The sequence below is a fragment of the Rattus norvegicus genome, chromosome 11, assembly GCF_036323735.1.
Source record: "Rattus norvegicus strain BN/NHsdMcwi chromosome 11, GRCr8, whole genome shotgun sequence".
In the NCBI taxonomy this organism is placed as follows: domain Eukaryota; kingdom Metazoa; phylum Chordata; class Mammalia; order Rodentia; family Muridae; genus Rattus; species Rattus norvegicus.
Genome location: NC_086029.1, coordinates 78,607,588 through 78,622,598, shown reverse-complemented (window position 1 = coordinate 78,622,598; position 15,011 = coordinate 78,607,588). Strand labels below are relative to the sequence as shown.

General features: G+C 52.1%; 1 protein-coding gene across 3 annotated transcripts in view; it reads left to right on the top strand.

Moving 5' to 3' along the window:
* Positions 1–14,794, top strand: part of Sema5b (semaphorin 5B) — a 122,920-nt gene extending 108,126 nt beyond the window's left edge. The window contains exons 9-22 of one of the 3 annotated variants that reach the window (XM_039088340.2): positions 1,713–1,848; positions 3,156–3,363; positions 3,489–3,696; positions 9,150–9,267; positions 9,422–9,603; positions 10,599–10,742; positions 10,872–11,019; positions 11,102–11,327; positions 11,418–11,636; positions 12,116–12,223; positions 12,390–12,539; positions 12,841–12,885; positions 13,260–13,465; positions 13,688–14,794. In XM_039088340.2, the coding sequence (XP_038944268.1) occupies positions 1,713–1,848; positions 3,156–3,363; positions 3,489–3,696; positions 9,150–9,267; positions 9,422–9,603; positions 10,599–10,742; positions 10,872–11,019; positions 11,102–11,327; positions 11,418–11,636; positions 12,116–12,223; positions 12,390–12,539; positions 12,841–12,885; positions 13,260–13,465; positions 13,688–13,846 (2,257 nt within the window). In that variant the 3' untranslated portion in view covers positions 13,847–14,794. Of the gene's footprint in view, positions 1–1,712; positions 1,849–3,155; positions 3,364–3,488; positions 3,697–9,149; positions 9,268–9,421; positions 9,604–10,334; positions 10,578–10,598; positions 10,743–10,871; positions 11,020–11,101; positions 11,328–11,417; positions 11,637–12,115; positions 12,287–12,389; positions 12,540–12,840; positions 12,886–13,259; positions 13,466–13,687 lie in introns of those variants that run through there. The other 2 variants (NM_001415135.1, XM_039088341.2) reach the window with 2 other exon arrangements.
* Positions 14,795–15,011: the final 217 nt, after the last annotated feature.

The window sequence follows — 15,011 nt, the reverse complement described above, 5'->3', positions numbered from 1 at the left end:
TGTGTGTGTGGGTCACTGTGTGTGAGTGTATATGTATGTGGTGTGGTGTGTGTGTGTGTGTGTGTGTGTGGGTCACTGTGTGTGAGTGTATATGTATGTGGTGTGGTGTGTGTGTGTGTGAGTGTGTGGGTCACTGTGTGAGTGTGTGTGTATGAGTGTGTGTGAGTGTATGTGGTGTTGTGTGTGTGTGTGAGTCACTGTGTGTGAGTGTGTGTGTATGAGTGTGTGTGAGTGTATATGTATGTGGTGTGGTGTGTGTGTGGGGGGGTCACTGTGTGTGAGTGTGTGTGAGTGTATATGTATGTGGTGTGTGTGTGTGTCACTGTGTGTGAGTGTGTGTGAGTGTATATGTATGTGGTGTGGTGTGGTGTGGTGTGTGTGTGTGTGTGTGGGTCACTGTGTGTGAGTGTATATGTATGTGGTGTGGTGTGTGTGTGTGTGTGTGTGTGGGTCACTGTGTGAGTGTGTGTGTATGAGTGTGTGTGAGTGTATGTGTATGTGGTGTTGTGTGTGTGTGTGTGGGTCACTGTGTGAGTGTGTGTGTATGAGTGTGTGTGAGTGTATGTGTATGTGGTGTTGTGTGGGGGGGTCACTGTGTGTGAGTGTGTGTGTATGAGTGTGTGTGAGTGTATGTGTATGTGGTGTGGTGTGTGTGAGTGTGTGTGTATGAGTGTGTGTGAGTGTATATGTATGTGGTGTGTGTGTGTGTGTGTGGGTCACTGTGTGTGAGTGTATATGTATGTGGTGTGGTGTGTGTGTGTGTGTGTGAGTGTGAGTGTATGTGTGTGTGAGTGTATATGTATGTGGTGTGGTGTGTGTGTGTGTGTGTGTGTGGGTCACTGTGTGTGAGTGTATATGTATGTGGTGTGGTGTGTGTGTGTGTGTGAGTGTGAGTGTATGTGTGTGTGAGTGTATATGTATGTGGTGTGGTGTGTGTGTGTGTGTGTGGGTCACTGTGTGTGAGTGTGTGTGAGTGTATATGTATGTGGTGTGGTGTGGTATGTGTGTGTGTGAGTGTGTGTGTGTGTGAGTGTATATGTATGTGGTGTGTGTGTGAGTGTGTGTGTGTGTGAGTGTATATGTATGTGGTGTGTGTGTGAGTGTGTGTGTGTGTGTGAGTGTATATGTATGTGGTGTGGTGTGTGTGTATGAGTGTGTGTGAGTGTATATGTATGTGGTGTGGTGTGTGTGTGTGTGTGTGTGAGTGTGTGTGTGTGTGTGTGTGTGTGTGTGTGTGTGTGTGTGTGTGTGTGATGCTCCAGTGCTTCTGCCAACAAGCTCTTCCTGCAGTCGTGTGGAGAGGGATAAATACCTGGGGCTGCAGAGATGGCTCAGTGGCTAAGAGCACTGACTGCTCTTCCAGAGGTCCTGAGTTCAATTCCCAGCAACCACATGGTGGCTCACAACCATCTGTAATGGGATCCGATGCCCTCTTCTGGTGTGTCTGAAGACAGTGACAGTGTACTCGTATTTAATAAATAAATCTTAGAAAGAAAGAAAGAAAGAAAGAAAGAAAGAAAGAAAGAAAGAAAGAAAGAAGACCTTTAAAGGATAAATACCTTTCTTTTGGAAGAGGTCCATCCTAGCCACTTCCTGACCTAGGGGATGAGGAGTGGGGGTGGGGCCGAGGGGCTTCAGAGGAGAGGGCCTGGCCCAGTAGGAGAGCCAAATCCGGCAGGAAGGACCACATTCCTCTAACTCTTGCCTTTTAGAAACAGCATTGCAGCTTCTGCCGTCTGCGCCTTCAACCTCAGTGCCATCTCCAAGGCTTTCAATGGCCCATTTCGTTACCAGGAAAACCCCAGGGCTGCCTGGCTGCCTATCGCCAACCCCATCCCCAATTTCCAGGTACAGTTTCTCCTCCTTTGCCTCCCACCCACTACCAACCCACAAGCTGACTCTCAACTGCTCAGCATAGGCTGACTCTGGCCCCGTCCTGTTGTTCCAGGCTTGTCTTTGGGGTGTGGGTGGGGTCTATGATAGGTCCCTCAGAGGGTGGTAAATCCTCAGCCTGCTATTGAGGAGATAGGGAGAAGCAAAGCTACTTGGTTATCTCTGTTATTAACCCCACATGCCCAGAGAGACAGGGACCTCAACTACACAGAGTAGGAGAGGTCAGGAGAACACCACATAGCTGTGGCCAGACTTTTGATGTTTTATCTGGAGATTATTCAGACGATGTGCATTGTGGGAACTACGGCGTGTAGGAACCCTGAATGCAGGCAGTAGTTACGGGTGTCCGGAGTAGTACCTGTATCCCCTGATCCTGTGATGAGAAGGAAAGCATAAAAGGACTGATGGAAACCTTTTAATTTTTATTTTTTATTTTGATTGGTTGATTGATTGATTGATTTTGAAGAAAGTCTCACTGTCTTGCCCTGGCCGGCCTGGGACTCTCTTTGTAGACCAGGCTGGCTCTGAACTCACAGAGTCCTCTTGTGTCTGCCTCCTGAATGACGGGATTGAAGGTGCGGGCCACTATGTCCAGTCTTGATGGCTGACTTTCATGTCCTTCCAACTGCCTCCTCCATGGTGACATGGCCTTGGGGAAGGCTCAGGCTCTCAGTCCAGCAATCCTGAGCCCCATCCAGCCCATCTCTGTGATGTTGGGCAACTCACCCAACTCCGTGATCCTCCCACTCATTTTTTTGGAACTAAGTGACTATACTAGATCACACCACACCATACTAGTTCCCTTCTGGATTTGTGCAAAAGGGTGTTGTGATGCCCAATAAAAGGTAACTGTTTTCCAGCTTTAGACAAGAAGGCACAAACTTGGAGCTAGTAAGAGTGTAGAAAGAAAAAAAAAAACACCTTGGCCCAGTGTGGGTGGGGGTGGGCACCTATGACGCAGCCTAAAAATACTGGACATTGGACACATTCAAATGATCTGTCTGGACCAGACCCCTTTGCCCTCCTATCCTCTTCCCCAATCCTAGCAGGTCTCTCTTCCTCCGTCTTCCCAGACTCAGTTTCTCCTGGTTTTAAAAAGACTCACCCTTTCTTAGAAAAGAATCAGGGACACGGACAGAATGCTGGGGACCAGGGATGTTGGAGAATTAGTGTCTACTCAGTGTCGCCACGGGTGGGAAGGAGACCAAGTCAGTTCCCACCATGTGGGGACTGGGCACCAATGACTCGGTTTCCTGTGGCAGTGTGGCACCCTGCCGGAGACTGGCCCTAACGAGAACCTCACGGAGCGCAGCCTGCAAGATGCACAGAGGCTCTTCCTGATGAGCGAAGCTGTGCAGCCGGTGACGCCAGAGCCCTGTGTCACCCAGGACAGCGTCCGCTTCTCACATCTTGTGGTAGACCTTGTGCAAGCTAAGGACACACTGTACCACGTACTCTACATAGGCACTGGTGAGCCGGCAGGACTCGCCTGGGCTGCAGATGGAGAAGTGGTTGAGGCTGGGTGGGGAAGAGGCTGTAAGCAGCCATGGCTTAAAGGCTGCTTTCTTCTGTCACCCTCCTCCCAACCCCCACAGAGTCGGGTACCATCCTGAAAGCGCTGTCCACCGCCAGCCGCAGTCTGCGTGGCTGCTACCTAGAGGAACTGCATGTGCTGCCCCCTGGGCGCCTTGAACCTCTGCGGAGCCTGCGCATCCTGCACAGCGCGCGTGCGCTCTACGTGGGATTGAGCGACCGGGTGCTGCGGGTCCCGCTGGAGAGGTGCTCGGCCTACCTTAGCCAGGGGTAAGCTGAGGCAAGAGGGCGGGAGGAAGGTACCATTCGGTTTGTGATGGTAGTGGCTATCCTGTCAATCATGCTTCAGAGGTGACGTGACTTTGAAGTCAGAGCCACTTCCCCTCGCATCCCTGCGGGTCTCCAGTTGGGTGGTACCTTTGGATAAGTCTGCAAACACTGGTTTCCTGTGCTTGAAACATCTTGGAAGGTGTTTATAAGTGTTAATCAGCACTTACCCCTGCCTGAGGGAGCCATGCACTTAGCGAATTGTGGTGGCTGTTATTTTTGTGGGCAACCACATAGTTCTGGCCTGCCAGCCCTCTCTCTCTCACACTTGATTTGTTCTCAGGCCCTTTAGTTCAGAGAGAGACTGTTTGCCTTTAAACCACAGCAATGCTTACCCAGATGTGGGACAGTGGGGCTCAGCCCCCAGGTCTTCACCTTCCTTGGAGGCAGACCAGCCAGATAAGGCAGCCAGGTTGAAGAACTACAATATTCCATTGCTTTCGGTCCATAGGCTTTGAGCAGAGTCACAAATTTTGGCAGCAGTGAAACCAGTATTTAAGAGAAGTCAAAGCCAAATGGAACTGTGCCCCAAACTCCCAGCCCTTGAGGCTGCCCTGGCTGTATGATCATCAGAACAGTCATGTGAACTTCGTGGCCTTTGTAACAGAGTCCTCCCGGCTGTGCCATCTGTCCTTGGGATTTGGGGAGGAGACAAATGGGCTCCATGCTGCCAAGGGTTGCTCTCTGAGAGCACTAGTAGCTTGGACGGAGGCCTGCAGACAGGGGAGGAGGAAGGATGGATAGGTGTTGGAGGCTGCTAATGATGGGCAGTCGCTAGAACCCCTCTCAGCCTCCGCACCTCACAGTGACACACTTTACAAAGCCCTGCTGTGGACAGGGTACCTTGCTGAGCTGGTGGTTTGAGAGGATGCTTGTGCTGTGGGACTCCATAACTATAGCCCTCCATGCTGCAAATCTGGTTCGGGAAGAAAGAAAGCATTGCCTGGATCTACCATGTGGAGAAAACAGAAGGGTGTCCCGGGAGGGTACAGATAGAACCAGACACGCATGGGAACCCACCTCCACTCCGCTGCGCTCTGAGCTGCATGGTCTTAAGCAGACTCTGTGACCATTTTGAGCTTCAGTTCTCTTGCCAGGGACTGGGGTATTTGGCATAGGGCTGTCTACTTTTGGCAGAAGTGTAAAGGTCAGCCCTGGTAATCACGAAGGGCCTAGGCTTGCAAGTCGTAAAGGGTAGATAGAATCTTTATTCCTTTTTGTCTCTGCAGTTGCTTTTAAGAGGCTCCAGCCTTCTGGGCTCTCTGGCCTCTGAATCTGTGACATCAACTATAGACAGCCCTGTTTGGCCAGAAAGCAGTGGCTACCTGCTGATAGCGTTTTCCTTGTTTCCAACTTCTCTTTAAACACTTGCATTGCTATTAAACTTTTAACACATGCCTTATTCTCCAAGAGGTTATAAATCCTTAATGGAAAACCCAGTGGCCCAGTATTTTTTATACTTCACTACTCAGACCCGCCCGGCACAAGGTGACCTTCTGCCCTGAGGCCGATGCTTCAGTTAACTGTTTGGCCTAAGGGGCTGGTCCTGGAGAGGTGTGGAAAATGGGCCCAGAGAGTGGACTGAGGCCAGCTGAGAAGCCCTGAATCATGGGGGTGGAGCAAAGAGCTAGAGTCTCAGACTGTCCATCCAAACAGATGTTCTGTAGGGCAGATGTTCTGTAGGGCAGATCAGAATGCAAGCAGTGGTCTTGTCAGGAGGCAGATGGACGTTCGTGGTGGGTTAGCGTGGCTCCATTCTACTGCAAAGCCATGAGAGGACCGTGAGGAGCAGGGACAGGTCCCCACTCACAAGAGTGTCCCCAGTATGCTGCCATTCTGCAAGGTGGCAGAAGGTCAACTTGGAGCCCCGTTTGCTGAGTTTGGTTTGTAAGCTGCTGAAGTGTACAGTAAAAATGCTATTTGTAAAGGTGGGAGGGGGGCTGCACACGTGTGCCGTGACAGGAGCATGCCTGCCCCCTACATTGAATAAATAATAAACACATTATCAGAGAGTTAATAAAGCGAAAGAAGCAGCGGTGTGCAGGCAGCAGGCTGTGCTCCCTTTACGTCAGGGAGTCCAGGAGCAACCACAGTGCATCAGTTAGTGCTGCTGGGGTCGGGGAGGCTCTGTTACGGTCCAGGCATTTCATGTTTGTCCCTGTTCCATCCAAAGTTGGCAGGAAGATCAAAGCAGGTAACAGAGACATCACCAAGCTCCTCCTCTACCCAACACCCGGAAGCTTGCCTCTACCTCCTCTAATTAGCGCCATCTCAGTCCCACCGTGTGTAACCAGTACTCTGGCTCGGCCAGAGAGGAGCTAAGAGCTAAGATGCTCAATGCACGAGTCTGCCCTTTCCTTCTTCCGTAGACCTTGCCCCTCGACCCGAACTCCCGGATATCCTCAGCACCCCACCCCCACCCCCGTGAGTTCAGGGGTAGGCCCAGGCTCAGTGGCATCTCTTTCAACCGGATCCTTGCTCTGGGCAGTCTTAAGTAATTCTCACATGCTCGAAAGCCCAATGCTGCTGTTTCTATCCTGGACAGCTCCACCCACCCCTTAATGGCTGCAGGGAGCTAGGGTCCTCTAGTTCACGATGGATGCCGAGCACCCATCTCTGTCCTACTTGTGAGCCCTTGGAGTAAACCTGTTCCCTTTCGTAATAGCTGCTTGAGACGCTACAGTAATAAAAAAAAAAAAATGACACGGTGATGTATTATTGGCCTGATGGCTCCTTTCATGAAAGAACTCTAAATTCCCACCACTTTCTATATGACAGGCACTCTCCTGCTCTTTAGAATGGAGCTTTCATTTTCTAAAGCAGGGTCCTTTCTGTCAGCTTTGAAGTGCCCGTTAGCCCAAAAGCAGTAAGTGTAGACTCACCTGAGGAGCCCCTTTTAGTTACTAGCTGCAGTGGCTGGTGGCAGCAGCCGGAGACACTGGCTCTGGATAGGAGATTCTCAAATGCCTCTCAGACTATCAGGGTGGGCTATGGGCTACCTGTAGAGAATCTGGTCTCCTGCTCCTCCTCCTCCTCCTCCTCCTCCTCCTCCTCCTCCTCTTCCTCTTCCTCCTCCTCCTCCTCCCCCCACATTCTTTTTCTCTCTAAACCTTAACTGGAAAAGCAGAGAATGAGGGAGGACCTGGGGCAAGAAAAGCAGCCGTAGTTTCTACTCTTTCTCCTTTGTTTCCCTATTCTGTCAGGATCAGAGGTGGGGGAAACAAGATCCCACTTGACTTGGGGCCTTAACAAGCACGGCCCTGGGACAGAAGAAGTTTTCAACCATAATTATTCACCAGAGCTTGAAGATTCTAACACCTGGACTTTAGTCTACCTAGAGTTCTAGTCCCAGAGGCCCACAGGCTGCAAGTGCTTTGTTCTTTTTGCTTAAGCATTTCAAAAGATGCCCTGGAAGTTAGGATTTGCACTCAAGACTGGGAGCTACTGCTTTAGACCCAGCAAGGCTCTGGAGGAAACAGTAACATGAGGCACACTGGGCTCTCCAGAATCTTCTATAAGCTGGTTCAAAACTGTCCATCCTTAGCCTTCTCTCTGCTAGCAGGCATTTGTTTTTGTTGTGTAGAGTCTTATTTTGGGGTTTTCAGGGTGTTTGTCAGCAAAGCACTTGCCTCGCAAACATGAAAACCTAAGCTCAACACCCGACACCCACACAGAAATGCCTGGTGTGGTGGCTCCCACATGTAATTCTGTCCTTTAGGTAGAGATAGGAGGAGCCCCAAAGCTTGGTGGTCAGCAATGCAGCTTAATTGGTAAGCTCTACATCCCAGTGAGAGGCTGTGTCTTAAAGGAGGTGGATATGTGACACCCAAGGTTGTCCTCTAGCCTCCACATGTGAGTGTGCATGTCTCAAGCACGCACACACATACACAGAGAGTCTTAATTGTCATCATCTATGTCCAGGCTCCATTGAGTTCTGACTGGTTGAATTTGCTTCTTCTTGAGCTAACTCTGAGATTTAGGCCATGGTCTCAAAGCCATGGTTGTCAGTATTCCTTGTGCTCTTAGGTTATTTTGAACCCCACAATGTTCAGTTTGATAAACTCTTCTGGTGAAAAAAAAATGCTCAAATCACACTAATGGTTTGATTTGACATGAGCATGCTTATGCTATAAAATGCATAAATGTCTTCTACTAAGTGGAAAGGAACTAGTTTCACTAGCCACAGACATGGGAGTGCTCTGGATTCCCAGGAAGGCCACAGTGTGCTCAGTGGGGTCCAATCACGGCCTCTGGAAACAGGTGCCTAAATCACCACATGGATTATACAAGATTGTGGGCCAGCATTGAACAGGGGCCATTGGTGTCTTCTTCAGTTCTTTTCTCTTCTGTCTTCTTTGCAAGACTCTCACATGGCCTCCTCCTACTCCCACTCCCACCCCCGATGCTTGGCATGACCTACTGAACTCACTACATGTGAAGAACTTGCAGGAGCTTAGCATGGTGTCTTATGAACTAATCTGAACACTTGAGAGTCTAAGAAAGGATCACTGTGAGTTTGAGGCCAGCCTAGGCTACATAGTAAGCTCTGGGCCAGCCTGGAAAATAGACCGAGACCTTATCTATTAATTAACAAAATAATTAGTCAGTCAATTAAACCATGACTAATAAATGACTCATCAAGAGAAAAAAAGAATTCCATCCCAGGGACGACAAAACTGCAAGCCCTTGGCTCCTTATCCCTTTGACTCTCAGCATCCTTGGCCCCTTTGACTGCTGGGAAAATCCTTTCGTAAGCATGTGCAATGCTGTGAACTCACGCACCCATCCCCTCACTGCCTCTGTTTCTTCTCAAGACCTCATGTTGGGGAGGACTCAGGTACCACTGTTTCTCTAAGCTCCTCAGGGGATTTTTATATGAGCCAAACTTAAGAACAGCTTCTGAGGGTCTGAAGGAAAAGGCTGTCTCTTTGCATTTCTGCAAACCACACCCCCTCCAGGGGTCCCAGGTGAGGAGTAATGGCGCCCTCCAGCTCTGGGGGAAGAAATCCAGTCTTTTGGCTAAGTCTAAGTCCTTGCTGGGCTCTCTGGGTTCTTCCTGCCTGCTACAGCAGCAGGCCTACCTGCTGGGTTATTTCACTGAAAGAATTTGTGCCTCTGAAAGTGCTCTAAATGATGAACACAGCAAGCGCACGTGTTTCCTTTTTCATCTCTCCGGAGCTGGGTGTGGAACCTAGGGCCTTAAACTTGCTGAGTAAGCGCTCCACCGCTGAACTAAATCTCCAACTTTGAACTTAAATCCTTTTCATAGAAGAAAACCAGGACAGAAAGAGGTGGCCGCGGGGGGCGTGGAGGGGGGTGTTGTCTGGGTACTTTCTAGAGACAAAGCTGAGCCTAGGAAGCCAGTGAGCTTGAGGCTCAGGACCTTTATCTGGCAGGGCATGCCTGGGAGCACGGGACCCATACTGCGGCTGGGATGGGAAGCGGCAACTTTGCAGCACGCTTGAGGACAGTTCCAACATGAGCCTGTGGATCCAGAACATCACAGCCTGTCCTGTGAGAACCCTTGTGTGCCTGCTCCTTCCCCCCGCCACCCCTCAGTGCCAGCTATGACTCCCCATCAGTGTGTGCTCCACGGGCCCCGGGATTTCATCCCTCCCCTGTTTTTGCCTTGTGTGATGGGAGTCTTGCCCCTTATATGAGTCTGCAGGTACGAAATGTGACACGGGACGGGGGCTTCGGCCCATGGTCACCATGGAAACCATGTGAGCACTTAGATGGAGACAACTCGGGTTCTTGCCTATGCCGGGCCAGATCCTGTGACTCCCCAAGGCCCCGCTGTGGGGGCCTCGAATGCCTGGGGCCAGCCATCCATATCGCCAATTGCTCCAGGTAGGTGAGGTCAGGGTTTGTATGGTGTCTGCTTAGGTAGGACTCATACAAAGAGAACTGGGGAAATGGGGCATCTCACCCAGGCGTTTACACTTCAGTGCAGTGCCCGGGTCTGGACAGGAAGCTAACGTCCGAGAGGCAGGAAATGCAAAGAGAAAGACTGGGCAGGCATGGGAATTGCTGCAATAAAGCTTGGCTGTTCCAATACTGAGGGGCAGCATGAGGTGGTGATGACCCAGGCTGCACCATCTAGAGGCATGGCCTTGTCCAGCTATGTAGTTACTCTTTTTAAAGTAACTACGACGATACCCACCTGAGAGTTGCTGCGAAGGTTAAAAGAGAAAGTCTGTAAAAGAATAGCTATACTGTGTGGTTCTTGGGAACTGCAGAAAATAGTTATTATCACAACTAACCCATAGTTTTAGAGATGCTTAAACTAATTATTTTATCTGCGTTCACTAATTTAACCCTCACAGCAACCTCAAGGGGTCGGAATTCAGTCATTAGTCTGATTTGAAGGATAAGGGTACCAGTCAGCAGGAAACTCTAACTTTGATCTCTTTGGTCAACTTGGGCATGAATGTCTGAGGCTGGGGAATGATAAAGCAGGGGAGAAGGGAGGAGCGTGGGGACTAAGAGATCTGGGTATGTGAGAAGGGGGAAAGGAAGAATTCAGGTTGGAATGGTAACTGAGACCTCTAAAGAGTGTGTCCTTTTGCCTGTCTGTGTAGGGGCCCGGCCCTATCACTGTGTCCTTGGCCCTGAGCACAGCCTGATATATGGAAGAAGGCTCTCAATACATATTTGAGGCATGAATGAGCAAACGGATGAATGCACGAATCTGCCTGAGCCAGCCTGGTTAGGAGCTGATATTTTCTGTCACTGTCTCGCCAGTCCTGACAACAATACAAAATCCATCTGCCTCAGATGCAGCCCAGATCTAAGAAGCTGGGGCTCAGAGGGGCATGTGTCTCTGTCCCCTCCCACTCCACCAGGAATGGGGCGTGGACCGCATGGTCATCGTGGGCTCAGTGCAGCACGTCCTGTGGGATCGGCTTCCAGGTCCGTCAGCGAAGTTGCAGCAACCCAGCGCCCCGCCATGGGGGCCGCATCTGCGTGGGCAAGAGCCGGGAGGAGCGGTGAGCTAGCTGTGGTTGCGAAGACGCTGGAGCTGGGATGTGGGATCCATGCGGGCATCCTCCAGCCTGGATTCTGGAGCTGGGATGGCCGCATCTCTCCTTCCGATGACAAGCCTCCCTTCTCCCCAGGTTCTGTAATGAAAATACGCCTTGCCCGGTGCCCATCTTCTGGGCTTCCTGGGGCTCGTGGAGCAAGTGCAGCAGCAACTGTGGGGGTGGCGTGCAGTCGCGCCGTCGTTCTTGCGAGAATGGCAACTCGTGCCCGGGTTGCGGCGTGGTGAGGTCTCCGGGCTGGGGTGCAGGGTGCCGGGAGACCTACAGGCCGGGGGTGGGAGTCTGAAACCACCTTCACCCCAAAGGAGTTCAAGACCTGCAACCCCGAGGCCTGCCCAGAAGTGCGACGCAACACACCCTGGACGCCCTGGCTACCCGTGAATGTGACGCAGGGTGGCGCGCGCCAGGAGCAGCGATTCCGCTTCACCTGCCGCGCGCCGCTGCCGGACCCGCACGGTCTGCAGTTCGGCAAGAGGAGGACGGAGACCAGGACCTGCCCGGCTGATGGCACCGGAGCATGCGACACTGACGGTACAGCCAGGAGCGGTGGGGAGGGCGGGAACCGGGGAGGCCTAGGGCAAAGCCCAACGTCAGAGTCGCTGAGCCTGCGACCCTTTGCAGCCCTAGTGGAGGATCTGCTGCGCAGCGGGAGCACGTCACCACACACTCTGAGTGGAGGCTGGGCCACCTGGGGCCTGTGGTCATCCTGCTCCCGGGACTGCGAGCTGGGCTTCCGCGTACGTAAGAGAACTTGTACCAACCCGGAGCCCCGCAACGGGGGCTTGCCCTGCGTGGGAGATGCTGCAGAGTACCAGGACTGCAACCCTCAGGCTTGCCCAGGTAAGGTTGTGGAAGGAAACCTTAGCCTCAGGCAACCCCATCTCCTCAGGAACTCTCTCCAGCCTGAGAAGGTGATCTCTTTTTGGAAATTAATTCTGCAAGGAGTCCCAGGATCCTTGGGGGTTTTTGTTTTTGTTTTTGTTTATTGTTGTTGTTTTGTTGGTTTGTTTTTTTAAAGACAAGGTCTCAGTAGCCCTGACTAGTCTGGAATTCGCTGTCTAGAACAGCTTGAACTCACTGAGATCTGCTCTCACCATGGACTCAGTGTCTACTGGGATAGAGCAGGAGCGAGATCTTTCCTCATTGCTGCCTTGCTTTTTCTTTCCCTACGGAGCTATCCAACTTGACTTAAGATGGGTCCGATATGGGGTGTTGGAGGACACCCCTTACTACTGCGACCTGTTGAATTGGGGTGGGGTGGATGTTGAGGGCATGAAACCCAGGGCAGCCTCCCTCTCACACACAACCCACGCTTACAGTGCGGGGTGCCTGGTCCTGCTGGACTGCATGGTCCCAGTGCTCAGCATCCTGCGGTGGTGGCCACTATCAACGCACCCGTTCCTGCACCAGCCCCGCACCGTCCCCAGGTGAGGACATCTGCCTCGGCCTGCACACGGAGGAGGCACTATGTGCTACACAGGCCTGCCCAGGTACTGTGTGTATCTGACTGGGGTTGGGGACAGTTATCAACCTGCTAAGCCTCAACAGGAAGATTCTGAGACGCTCAACCTCCTCTCAACCTACCATCCACAGAAGGCTGGTCACTGTGGTCTGAGTGGGGTGTCTGCACGGAGGATGGGGCCCAGAGCAGGAGCAGGAGCTGTGAGGAGCTTGTCCCAGGGCCAGGTGCCTGTGTTGGCAACAGCAGCCAGAGCCGGCCCTGCCCCTACAGTGAGATTCCTGGTAGGTCCTTTTGCTAGAACTGTCCCACCATGCCCCGCCTTGGTCCCCGTCACACACACTCCGGAGTCAAGATGGGAGTATGGGATGAAGCATCAGAAACGACACATGTGTCTCATATTCGAGGTTCTCACACTGCACTGAATGGGCCATCCTCGGGGGTGGGGGGTCTGCAGAGAAGTTGGAAGGAATGGAGGGCCTGAAGCCACCAACCTATAGGATCTCTTTCTTAGATGACAACCAGCCCCAAAGGGAGGCCTCCCTGCTCACTCTATTCTAACCTTCTCCGTTGGTCTCCCTGCAGTCATCCTGCCTGCTTCCAGTGTGGAGGAGACTGCCAGCTGTGGAGGTAAAAAGAGTCACTTGCGTCCCTGCCCTTCAACCCCTCAGCCACACTTCGGTCTGTGTTCTTCCCAGTTCTACAGCAGCTAAGCCTGGGGAGGTCCCCAAGTGGCTTCAAGGTCGTGCACAGGGAGGTCTGCACGGTTCCCTCCTAGGCTAGGATGCGTCAGTCTGCATCCAAGGAAGTCATCTGTCTTCAGCTTCACCAATGGGCTATCCTGGGAGAGAAGGCCCTGGTGACAACCTCCCCAATCTCTCTTTCCTTTCATTTTGCCCCCAAAGCTCTTTCCTTTTTCCATGTTCTGGAACCTCTTGAAGCCATTACGTCCAGGAAGACAATCAGAAGGCCCTCTTTCTCACCACCTGCCTCTCTTCCTCCAGGGTTCAGTCTCATCCACCTGATAGTCACTGGCGTGTCCTGCTTCCTGGGATCTGGGCTACTGACCTTGGCAGTGTACCTGTCCTGCCAGCACTGCCAGCGCCAGTCTCAGGAGTCCACACTTGTCCATCCCGCCACCCCTAACCACTTGCACTACAAAAGCGGGGGCACTCCCAAGAATGAGAAGTACACCCCCATGGAATTCAAGGTGGGAATCTCTGTGTGAGGCAAAGGGCAGGGTGACGGATACTGTGGTCCTGGCTCTATGTTGGACAGCACCGGGTGGGTGGAAGGGAAAAGGCAGTAGCCACCTGAAGGAGAATTATGTTAAAGCTAGGCTCTTCCCTTAATGGCTAGCTCCAGGACTCCTTGCCCTAGGCTGGCCCCTTCCTCATTGCTTTTCTCCTCTCCATTCCTTCTCCTCCCATAGACACTGAACAAGAACAACTTAATCCCTGATGACAGAGCCACCTTCTACCCACTGCAGCAGACCAACGTGTATACAACCACGTACTACCCCAGCCCACTGAACAAACCCAACTTCCGGCCTGAGGCCTCACCCGGACAGCGCTGTTTCCCCAACAGCTGATCCCACCCTCCTGGGACTCGGGCTCCTTGCCTTCCCAAGGCAGAGAACAGGGGAACGAGACCATAGAACCACTTTGGTTTCCCCTCTGCATTGGGCCGAGAACTTGCTGCCTGGCCAGTGGGGGTCCCATCCGGCTCCAGAAAGCTCTGGCTGTCATTGACCATGGGAGAGAGGGCTGGCTTCAGGCTGGCACATGGCTGCAGATCCAGCTCAGCCCAGGTCTCATGGTCTCCTGTGACCCACCATCACTTTCCCCTGCCATGTCTGAGCTGTGAACCTACTGGGTATGTGAGGAACTTGGAGAATAGACATGACAGAGTGGGCTCTTATGTTTGGGTTGGAAATGACTTCCAATGGCCACCATCAACTAAATTTGCCCCCTTTTTACTGGTCCCCCAAAAGGCCTGGGCTGAGTCCAGCTTGTCAGTGAAAGGAATTCATCAGGTGTCCCATCAAATGTTCCAGAAGTTTCAGATCTCAGCCCAGGGCTGGACCACTCTGATGCTGTTCTCTAAGTGTCACAGGGGACCAGCGACGGCCTAGGTTGACAACCTCTGTCAGACAGTCTGTGTTTCGACCAGAGACGTCCCTCTGGTATGAGGCAGTGAGGACTGAGAACAAGAAGCTAGAGGGTGCTGAGAGGCTCTTCACAGGTCTCTTGGCACAGGTCTGGAACTTGTCTTCAGTGCACGAAAGGTGGCCCAGAAGGAAGGAAGACTCAAGACCATAAGAGGCAGCCTGGCCTCCATGCCTATGGAGACTGTCGCTGCTCAAGATTCGTTGGCTGAGAACTGCTTGAGAGTCTCTGCTGGCCCCTCATTATTCAGGAACACACACACACACGCACACACACACACACACACACACACACACACACCATCTGCTACAGCAACAAAAAGGATGGTAAGCTGTGGCATTATTAATTAAAGATGATATCCAGCCTCCAAATGGAACTGTCTTTGTGCATATGTGTGTGGGCCCTCTTGGCATGGTGTAGTCCATCAATGCAATGCTCTGAGGTAACAGATGGTTTCTCAAGATGGAGGAAATGACCCAAGTGGAGTTTGACTTTAATAGAGGCCATCTATCTGTGTGTGGGTTTATGCACGTGTGAGTGTGTGTGTGTGTGTGTGTGTGTGTCTCACGCACACACACGCACACACAC